Source organism: Sphaerodactylus townsendi, linkage group LG15 (assembly GCF_021028975.2).
Source record: "Sphaerodactylus townsendi isolate TG3544 linkage group LG15, MPM_Stown_v2.3, whole genome shotgun sequence".
NCBI classification, from domain to species: domain Eukaryota; kingdom Metazoa; phylum Chordata; class Lepidosauria; order Squamata; family Sphaerodactylidae; genus Sphaerodactylus; species Sphaerodactylus townsendi.
Genome location: NC_059439.1, coordinates 32,238,196 through 32,249,274, shown reverse-complemented (window position 1 = coordinate 32,249,274; position 11,079 = coordinate 32,238,196). Strand labels below are relative to the sequence as shown.

Sequence of the window (11,079 nt, the reverse complement as noted above, 5' to 3'; positions counted from 1 at the left end):
TCAAACCCCCACCTTTCTCTCCTGTAAGAAGACTCAAGGTGGCCTACAAGCTCCTTTCCCTTCCTCTCCCCACAACAGACCCCTTGTGAGGTAGGTGGGGCTGAGAGAGTTCAGTGAGAACTGGGACTAGCCCAAGGCCCAAAATTTACACAGTTTTCCAGATCGCAGGGGCCCCCAGGCCCAGCTATGTGGAAAGAACAACGGTATTTCCAAATGAGTGCTCCCTGCAGTCTGAAAAGGGGCTCTTTTAAAGCACAGTGTATTTCCACTAAGCAGTGGCGTAGGAGGTTAAGAGCTCGTGTATCTAATCTGGAGGAACCGGGTTTGATTCCCAGCTCTGCCACCTGAGCTGTGGAGACTTATCTGAGGAATTCAGATTAGCCTGTGCACTCCCACACACGCCAGCTGGGTGACCTTGGGCTAGTCACAGCTTCTCGGTGCTCTCTCAGCCCCACCCACCTCACAGGGTGTTTGTTGTGAGGAGGGAAGGGCAAGGAGATTGTCAGCCCCTTTGAGTCTCCTACAGGAGAGAAAGGGGGGATATAAATCCAAACTCTTCTTCTTCTTCTAAGTGGCCAGAAGCCAGAATTGGCCCGTTGCTTCGAAGGTGCTATGGAGCCCATGGGTACTAGGCCTGAGATCGATGAACTAGGCCTGTGAATCTGGGTGAGAATTCAGCTTCTCTCCACATAACAACAGACCGAGAAGCAGACAAAAACAAGGAAGCCAGAATAGACCTTTATTGTGGCTTAAGCTTTGTCAGAGGGACGGCTGGTTGGTGAGTGGCTACGGGTTTGGCTAGTGAAACGCTAGCCGGTGGGTTGGAGAACCTGGTTGTACTTTAGCAACGGACAACAGCTGAGTCCAAAGTCTCTGTGCTGGAGAAAATCTGGCGGGGAGGGCGAGCTCCGGGGGTGGAAAGTGTTCTCTAGTCGCAGTTAATTTACGGCAACCCTGTAGAGTTTTCGAGGCAAGAGATTGACAGAGGTGGTTTCTTATTGCTGGCTTCCACGTAGCAAGTCTGGACTTCCTTCATGGCCTCCCCTCCATGCTAACCAGGGCTGTCCTTGCTTAGCTTCCAGTATCCAATGAGATCAGTCTAGCCTGGGCCATCCTGCACAGGACGGCGAGTCCTTTTCTCTGTCACAGCGTCCCCTTCGCCCATTCGTTGCAAGAAAGCACCCTTGTATCTCGGCTGCTGAGGGATATAATCCATGCAATGCTGACCACCGAGGTGAGGCCCGCAAGCCAAGTGATACTGGAAATCCAGGCGCCCGTGGTTCAAGTAACAGACCTCTTGATGTTCCCCAGATTGCAGGCTCTTATCGCAAGCCCCTAACAAGTCGTCGTCATACTTGTGGTCCTCGTCCCAGACTTGAACCCGGAGCTTGCTGGTTTCTCCCAGCAACTGGATGTTCCCCAGGTTAAAATGGATGTCCCATACCGGGTTGTTCGTGTTCCACACCGTCGGGGTCCGACTCTCCTCCCCCATGAAGAACAGCTTAACGTAGGCATCGGTGCTGGTGCAACAGTCCCCCCAAAGACCAGAGGCACGTTTGATAGTCACCGTCACCTTGGCCAGTCCCCGCTTTTTTGAGCAACACATGGAGTTGGTGTTGCCGTTGTCGGGACACACGCAAGAGCAGGGGTCGTGAGCGCTGCGTTGCGTCCCATGGGGGCAAGGGTGGGTGCAGTTTCTCCACAGAGCTCTTTTGGTCACGTATTCACTCACCGCTTGCCGCAGGCTCTCCCTCCTGGAGTCCTCCTTGGCCACCAAGGTATGGATAGGGGACAAGGAATAGGAGACCAGGCCAGGTATGGTTTTGAGGCCTTCTACCCAGGCTTGGAAGGTGTCCTTCCTCACAGCGTCAGAAAAGAGCAGGTCCGCGTGGCTGCGCCCGCCCACAATTTCGGTGTGGCGCTCGGTGTACATCTGGTGGAAGCTCCCCTTGAAACCGCGCTTGTTTCTCATCTCCTCGCACTTCTGGTAGGACGCGTCCATCTTCGCTTTCTCGCCGATCTTGGCGGACGCCTCCACGGTCAGGCAGTCTTTGACCTCCTCGGCGTTCATCCCGTCCAGCGCCGTTTCGCATTCTCGGACGGCGGTCACGTCCCTCACACGGCCCCCCAGGTGCAGCTTGGTGATGAAGTGAGTCCCGTAGGTTTCTATCAGCTGGTGGTACTCCAGGAGCGTCGCCCGGTGATATTTGGGGGGGAGGACCTTCAGAGCTCGTCTGAAATGGTGGCTGAGTGGCTGATGGTGGCCGACGCGGAACCTGCAATAGAGACGGGAAGTCCCATCAGGAAAGGAAAGGAAAGGGTCTTTTCTGGAATCTTCCTCACAATAAAGTTCAAAGGTATGAAAACATTAAAACACTGTTTAGAATGGAAGAGCCAGTATAGTGTAGCAGTTAAAGTGTTTTTTTTTAATTTTTTAATTGTATCATTTGAATTTTCTTCATACATTTTCAAATGATACTTTCCCCCCCTTTTCTCCTTCCCCCCATTACTTCTTCATAGTTTTGTCACACAAACAGCAGTAAGTTCATTCTCTGTAGCCTCTTCTCCCATATTTCTTCATCGACTCGAGCTTCTTTCATCCAGTCCACGTATGTTATCCATATCTTCAAAATTTCATTCTGTTTATCTTGCCACGTCTTATTTTTGGATAAAGCAGTTAAAGTGTTGGACTAGGACAGTGGTCTGCAACCTGCAGAGCTCTAATGTTCATGGACTACAATTCCCATCAGCCCCTGGTAGTTCATGAACATCTGTAGTTCATGAACATCTGGAGAGCCACAGGTTGCAGGCCCCTGGACTAGGACAGGGGTCTGCAACCTCTCAGATCATATCCAACCTGCCAGCATGACCATTCTGACAGGGGCTGATGGAATTTGTAGTTCATGAACATTAGAGAGCCGCAGGTTGCAGACCCCTGGACTACTAGGATCTGGGAAACCCAGGTTTGAATCCCCACTCTGCCGTGGAAGCTTGGTAGGTGACCTTGGATCAGAGGCGTGGGGGAGGGGGGAGGAATGGCGCCTGGGGCAAAACCTGCTCCAGGTGCCGCACCCCCCCCCCCCCGCACCCCACTTACCTGGCTGGGCTGCGACCAGGTGTTCCTCAGCACTTCCAGTAGCATTTTCTCCTGACGTTTCAGCTGCATCTGTGACTGGCATCCTCTGAAGAGGCAGATGCAGCTGAAACGTCAGGAGAAAATGCTACTGGAACACGGACGTGCAGCTCGGAAAACCCACAACACCCTAGTGATTCAGGCCGTGAAAGCTTTCAACAATACATAGTTTGGGAATTGCTGGTTGAATCGGAACGTTTCCCCATCTGCCGCTGTAACCCCTGTGTAAGAATGGGATGACCCAGAAAGGGGTGGAGTCTGAAAAGAAGCAGAAGGCTGCAGAACTCATGAGGTTGGAAGAAGCGAGGCTACCAGGCTGGGACCTTGATTGATTTTATTAAGCCCTTAACACCTTGTTTAAGGTAACTGCAATGTTGTGGGGAACTAGTGGGAAGGGAGTTTATTTTTTTGCTATATTGTAAACGTTAGAATTTATTGTTTCAGGGTTTTTGTGTATGTAAATGCTGAGAGTTTTCTGGGAACCTTCAACACCTTGAATCCCGTTCACCAAGCCTCTGAAGTTAGGACTATTAGGACTAATAAAAGGAAACACTTCTTCACGCAACGTGTGATTGGTGTTTGGAATATGCTGCCACAGGAGGTGGTGATGGCCACTAACCTGGATAGCTTTAAAAAGGGCTTGGACAGATTTATGGAGGAGAAGTCAATCTATGGCTACCAATCTTGATCCTCCTTGATTTCAGATTGCAAATGCCTTAGCAGACCAGGTGCTCCGGAGCAGCAGCAGCAGAAGGCCATTGCTTTCACATCCTGCATGTGAGCTCCCAAAGGCACCTGGTGGGCCATTGGGAGTAGCAGAATGCTGGACTAGATGGACTCCGGTCTGATCCAGCAGGCTATTTCTTATGTTCTTATGTTCTTATGAAGTCTTCAAAACCAACCACCAGCCAAGAAGAATTGGACTCGGCAATATCAGTAGACTGTAAATAGAAGGACTCGAAAAGGCAAACTTAACAGGACTGTAAAGTGTAAATGTTAAATCATCCACAAGGTATGGGTATTAACCTTTAAGGCTTTGCGCGGCCTGGGGCCCTCGTACCTTCGGGACCGCCTTACCCCATATGTCCCTGCACGGCCTCTACGTTCAGCAGAGGCCAATTTACTGGTGGTCCCCGGCCCCTCAATGATACGGCTGGCTTCCACCCGAGCCAGGGCCTTTACGGCCCTGGCTCCAGCCTGGTGGAACACTCTTCCACCGTCTGTCCGGGCCCTGCGGGATCTTGGAGAGTTCCGCAGGGCCTGTAAGACCGAATTGTTCCACCGGGCCTTTGGGGAAGCCGGCCGTTGATGGTGTGCGCCCTTCCTGTGTCCTCCCTCTATCATCCTGGGAGCCTATAACAGCTATACCGCCTCCTCTCCGGGAGGGGTCTTTTTATCTATTGATAGTTTAATACTGGACGTCATGAGACTTACATGGAACGCTGTAATTTTTATGTAATTTATGTATTTATTGATTTTAAATGTAACTGTTATTTTTGAATTGTTTATGACTGTTGTCCACCGCCCAGAGCCCTTAGGGGATGGGGCGGTCTACAAATATAATAATAAAATAAATAAATAAATAAATAAAAATGTTTTAAAAGTGTTATTTGTTAAGAGAAGTAAACTGTTTTTGTTTAAACTTAGTTCTTTGCAACTCCTTCCAAGTACTGTAGTGTGACCATTAGTCCCGTTTTCGGCGTTCACGCTTTTTAACGATTAGTCCCTCGTCCCGAGGGGTTTTAGAAAAGTCCCGATTTTTGGAGGCTGCAGCAACCATTTGTTGTTACATTTTCTTCAGTTCGGGGAACCGGTTGTTAAAGATTAACTTCAACTCCTTTGATGACTCTCCCTTAGTTCTGCAAACTGCCGGTTAATGATTAACTTCAACTTCAACTGACCCAGCATGTCTGTTAATGATTAATCCCCCTCCCCCTCCATGGGAGTTAGTGTTGACAGGCTGTTTTAAAAAGTATCCAAGGAAGTAGCCGCAGGAAGAGCGCCCACCTCGCAACCAGCGAGGCGGGCAGGAGGCTGGGCCCGCGGCACGGCCAGGCCGGCCGCGGGTAAGGGATGCGCCCGCCCTGCTGCTTGCAGGGCGGACGAAGATGGGTCCGGCGGCTCGGCCTGGCCGGCCGCCGGGAAAGCGCCCGCCTCGCAACCAGCGAGGCGGGCAGGAGGCTGGGCCCGCGGCACGGCCAGGCCGGCCGCGGGCAAGGAATGCATCGGGCGAAGATGGGTCCGGCGGCTCGGCCTGGCCGGCCGCCGGGAAAGCGCCCGCCTCGCAACCAGCGAGGCGGGCAGGAGGCTGGGCCCGCGGCACGGCCAGGCCGGCCGCGGGCAAGGGATGCGCCCGCCCTGCTGCTTGCAGGGCGGACGAAGATGGGTCCGGCGGCTCGGCCTGGCCGGCCGCCGGGAAACCGCCCGCCTCGCAACCAGCGAGGTGGGCAGGAGGCTGGGCCCGTGGCACGGCCAGGCCGGCCGCGGGCAAGGAATGCTTCCGCCCTGCTGCTTGCAGGGCGGGCGAAGATGGGTCCGGCGGCTCGGCCTGGCCGGCCGCCGGGAAAGCGCCCGCCTCGCAACCAGCGAGGCGGGCAGGAGGCTGGGCCCGCGGCACGGCCAGGCCGGCCGCGGGCAAGGGATGCGCCCGCCCTGCTGCTTGCAGGGCGGACGAAGATGGGTCCGGCGGCTCGGCCTGGCCGGCCGCCCTCTTTTCCTCCTCCTCCTCCTCCTCCTCCTCCTCCTCCTCCTCCTCCTCCTCCTCCACCTCCTCCTCCTCCTCCTCCTCCTCCCTTCGAGGGCTACTGTTAACTTTTTCAAGCTGGAAACATCTGTTACAGAGGAAGAGGAGTAGTAGTAGTTTGGATTTATATCCGCCCCCATTTCTCTCCTGCAAAGAGACTCAAAGGGGCTGACAATCTCCTTTCCCCCCCCCACCCTCCAACAAACATTCTGTGAGATCGGTGGGGCTGAGAGAATTCAGAGAGAACTGTGACTAGCCCAAGGTCACCCAGCTGGCATGTTGAGAGTACGCTTTCAATCTGGTTCACCAGATAAGCTCACACCAAGTACTCTCAAACCTGCTCTCCAGATTAGAGTGCACCTGCTCTTAACCACAACACCACGCTGGCTCTCAGTTCGCACTGAGAAACAGAAGCTCTTCCACAGAGGTCCAACCAAGGTTGTTTCTAGAGACATTATGTATTCTCCTCCTCCCCCCCCCCCCCCCCCACACACACTTTTGATTGCTTTCTAAGAATATACACAGAGCTCACATCATGGAAGAAGCCACAGCCAAGCCAGGAATTCAGCATCTCAAGAATCATTTTAAAACAAAGCAAGGTCCTAGTCCTCAACGGTTTGAAAGTGTGTAGAGAATGCCTGTAGGGCTGAGCTGGATTTTCAGACATCAGGGAGTTGGGGGTTCAAACCCTGCATGGTTTCAAACATTGAAAATGCTGGGGGGAAGAATTAGGACTAATAAAAGGAAAGTTCTTCACACAACACATGATTGGTATTTGGAATATGCTGCCACAGGAGGTGGTGATGGCCGCTAACCTGGATAGCTTTAAAAGGGAGCTTGGACAGATTGATGGAGGAGAAGTCGATCTATGGCTACCAATCTTGATCCTCCTTGGATCTGAGATGCAATGCCTGAAGTGTAACAGGCAGCAGCAGCCATTGCTTTCTGATCCTGCACGCGAGTCTCCCAAAGCACCTGGTGGCCCACTGCAGCAGAAAGCTGGCTGGTCTTGGTCTGATCCAGCAGGCCTTGCTCCTAAGGCTCCCTCTTCCCTCCTTCCAGCAAAGTTACATAATCAGGGGCATGCCTTCCAACCTGACTCTCAATTCTATATATTCTGCAGATTAAAAAAACCCAGGATCCTTTTATATCTCTCTACAAAGGACATACCTTTGGCCGTAGAAGGTAGGAAGCGTCTGGTGCAGAGTCCCTTCAACAGGTCTGCATGTATGAGTGTTTGTGCATGAACAACAGGATGTCACACTTCAGGACGGAGGAAAGAGAAACCAGTCTCAGCTTGACAGGGTGGAGGGGCAAGCCGAGAGAGGGACACAAAGGTGATTCCTGAGCTCTCTGGGGTGGGGACGCAAGAACAGCTCGAGGTCACAGCACCTCGGCTAGCTCTCAGTGCTTTGTTGCAATGTGTCTAGTGAACCCTATATGTTTAAAATTTGCAGACAGGTGAATTATGTTGCTTTTCCCTGGCATGTGGAAATATTGTGGGTAAACAAGGCAGTGGGCCTATGTTTTGCTTTGCAGAGTCCCAAGAAGAAGAAGAGTTTGATTCCCCTTTCTCTCCTGTAGGAGACCTCAAAGGCTTACAATCTCCTTTGCTCCTTCTCGCCAAACACCCCAGAGGTAGGTGGGGCTGAGAGCACCCCTGCAGTCAGGATCAGGCCCAAGGTCACCCAGCTAGTGGTGTATTGGTGCTTTCAATCTGAATTCCCTGTGATACCTTCTCTCACAACTCAAGCTGCAGAGCTGGGAATCCAACCCTCGTTCCTCCTCCAACGTAGAGTGCACCTGCTCTTAGCCACTACTTCTAAGCTACAGCTGGGCTTGGCAACAGGTTTAAGGACCTCCTCCAGAGCTGCCGGGCTGCCAATCTGTAGGGAGTATTCCAGACTTAGATGTTCATGATCCACCCTGTCAGCCTCCCTGCTGATGACCACTGGCCATGCTGGCAGGGGCTGATGGGAATTGTACTTCATGAACATCTGGAGTGCCACAGGTTCGCCACCAGTGGAGTAGACAATACCAGGCTAGGTGAACCCCAGGCCTGACTCTTTCTATGCCACCTGTTGAATTTCTGCAGCTGTTTCAAGGCACTCAGCTCCTGCAAAAACCAAAAAGAGGATCCACAACCCTAAAGTCAACTGCTACCTTGAATGATTGAAGTTGCCGATTGCCTTCTTACCCATGTTCTCCAGAAGTGTTTTGAAGCCTCCCTCCTGCCGTAGCAAAGACCAGAAAGCTGTGAGTGCTGGGTTCAAATGTGCTTATAGGCCACTCTGAGCCTATTCAAGACATGAGAATAATAATGCACTTTCAAACTGCTTTCAGTGCTCTTTGAAGTTGTATGATTGGCAAAATCCAATTTTAAAACAGGCATGAAAGTATTTGGAAACGATGTTTGTGCATGGGAAGGGCCTAAAATTGGTGGGTGAGCTCAAAGGAAGCGGAAATCAACAAAACACATTTCAACCTTCGTTTCAGCCTTCCCGTCCTTCATGTGCTCAGTCATTCCTTTTGGAAATGTGGTTGTAACCTTTCATCCCCCACTGTTTGCACAGAGTGGAATATGTGGGGGGTGGAGTGGGGTGGGGGAAGAAGAGTCCTCTAAAACATCCTAACCTTTTACCATCCAGTTTCAGTATTACTCCTCCCAGGGGTGGAAATTGACAAGCTGCTGAGAAATGGTTTGTCAATTTCACCACTTTTCCCCCCCCCTTTTAGAATTCCTAACCTCAGGTGGGGGTCGTGGGGGTCGGTTCCTGTCAGTCATATGCTTAGTCACAAGTCCCCCACACCACACCACACACAAACCCCTGTTCACCTAAATGTGTCTCAGGAAGAGGGGGAACACTCGGTGGTCAAAGCTCAGAGCAACCACAGGAAGCAAACTCATAGTTGCTTCAGACTGTTGTGGGAGAACAAGCAAAGGGAAGAGAGAGAGAATCTTTTGTAAAGCTTACACTTCCGCGTTCAGGAGCCTACAGACAGGTGGTATATGAAGCGTTCACCGTGGACACTGATTTATTTTATTCCCCTTCAGGGAGCAGCAGGGGTGTAGTGGTTAAGAGCAGCGCATTCCTAATCTGGAGGAACTGGGTTTGATTCCCAGCTCTGTCAGCTTGAGCTTCGTAGAGGCTTATCTGGGAATTCAGATTAGCCCTTCAGCCTGCCTAGCCAAGGACTCTGCCAAGCTCACGATCTTGAGCTCTCTCTAGCCCCACCCACTTACATGGTGGCAAGCTGTTGTGAGGGGAGAAGGGCAAGGATTGTAAGCCCCTCGAGTCTCCTACAGGAGAGAAAGGGGGGGGGATATAAATCCAAACTCTTCTTCTTCTTCTTCTTCTTCTTCTTCTTCTTCTTCTTCTTCTTCTTCTTTGCCTCAGAGGGGAACCAAAGCAGCTAGCATCAAGGATCTCCCAATTTCCATTTCTATCCTGTCAACAATCCTGTAAGGTAGGTTACGTGGAGAGACAGCACTGACCCAAAGGCACCCCAGTGTTGTGAGTGTGGGTGATATTTGTCTAACACTATTTGTCTAACACTAACCACTACACAATACAGACCCTTCAGACACAGAGGCCAACCTGTTTCACCACTGGTACATAGATCAGGAATATTTAGCCGACTGAGTCTCCCTGTCTCACGCAGCTGATGCACATGGGTTTTGAGGCAGGAAGCACCAAGACAGACTAAAAGTGCCATCCTAAACAGTCAGACCCCAGCCTTCCCTTCTCCTCCCCACAACAGACACTTTGTGAGGTCGGTGGGGCTGAGAGAGCTCTGAGAGAACTATGCCTAGCCCAAGATCACCCAGCAGGCTTCCTGTGAGGGGGGTGGGGGAAACAAACCTGGTTCACCTGAGTTGAGTCAGCTTCTCTTAACCACTAGGCCACGCTGTCCCCTTCCATGTGCTGCGTTGCTCCTAGGCTCCCCTTCCCTCCATCCTAGGCCCTTTCACCAGTTCTTAACCACTCATGATGCAAAGTTTGAATCCCCGACACACTGACAACCTCCACTTTCTTCAGAGAAGTTGAGCTGCAGCCCGCTTGATTCGCTGAACATTCCACGACATCAGAGAAGTCCAGCCAATGGGCGTCGAAAGCTTCAGAGCCACAAATATGTTGCAATAAGGCTAATGGAAGAACCAGGGCTGTTAACCGAACAGCAATAATGTCGTGGGCAATGGAACTATAGGAAAGATCTGGGTAGAAGGCCAAGGGCTTTGGTGAAAGGTGCTGGGTTCTACTCTTTACCCACACCTTCGTCACTAAAACTCCCACGCTTCACTATCTTGTGAATAAACAAGGCCTTTTTATTTCAACTGTTCATACAAGCGTGGGTAGCGTAAGACAGATTTATGAAGATAATTGTCCTGGAAGAAAAAGGGGGGGCATTGTTGCTTCTTCCCGCCAGACTCCCCTTCCAAACGAGCCACCCCTGCCACCTCCAAAACCACAATAACACACACAGTGCAGATTTTTAACGGATGGAGGTAACAGATCCAGCGCTAATTCCAGCTGGCAAGAAGTGGCTTCAGCCTGCAGAGGGCGAAGCACATCGCCTAAGAGTTGCATTGTTCCAACAGGGCCGGGAAGGGACAATTTTCAATAATATTTCAAAGATGACCTTCCCCCCGCAACACCTCCTTTTTTTTTTTACCAAAGCCCAGTTGCGACAAAGTGTTTAACACTGGGGAGGAGGAGGATCGCTGGGAGATGGGCAGCCAGCCGCCTTTGCGGAAAGTAATTAGGATAGCCGTATCACCTTTTGGTGGCTGGCGGCTTTGGGGCTGGGAAAAGAGCCATTCTACAGGGGAGCCAACAGAGGGCTGTCCGCTTTCACGTTTTTAGAAGAGGCAAGAAAGATGATTACCACAAGGGAGGTTACAGTACAGGCAAGCTATACCACCTAATCGCATCGGGGGGAGGGGGGCGGACCTCAAGATGGTTCCGTGAGAGCTTCCTGCAAACAGCCAGCCCGATGGGGGCCTCTTTGTCGTCTCCTGTACTACCGCCGGGTGATGGATGCGGGCATACGCTCGTGAGGTCGGATGGTCGCAGTCACCACGGTGTCCTCGGGGGCCCTGTTTTCTAGAGCCACGTGCGGGTCTTCTGCGCAGGTCCGGTGCCGGTGAAAGCCTTGAGCAGTGGGGCAGCCGTGGGGGCGATCCCGGAGGATGGGGCGCCAT

The 11,079-nt window shown here is 51.9% G+C and overlaps 1 protein-coding gene across 1 annotated transcript; it reads right to left on the bottom strand.

Moving 5' to 3' along the window:
* Positions 1-725: 725 nt before the first annotated feature.
* LOC125444319 (perforin-1-like) lies at positions 726-11,079 on the bottom strand. Its single transcript, XM_048516747.1, has 7 exons — positions 10,797-11,079; positions 10,551-10,697; positions 9,899-10,092; positions 7,915-7,992; positions 7,680-7,762; positions 7,047-7,097; positions 726-2,276 (listed from the first exon to the last, which is right to left on the bottom strand). Exons 1-7 carry the CDS (start codon positions 11,077-11,079, stop codon positions 1,100-1,102), a joined length of 2,013 nt encoding a protein of 670 aa, XP_048372704.1. The 3' UTR covers positions 726-1,099.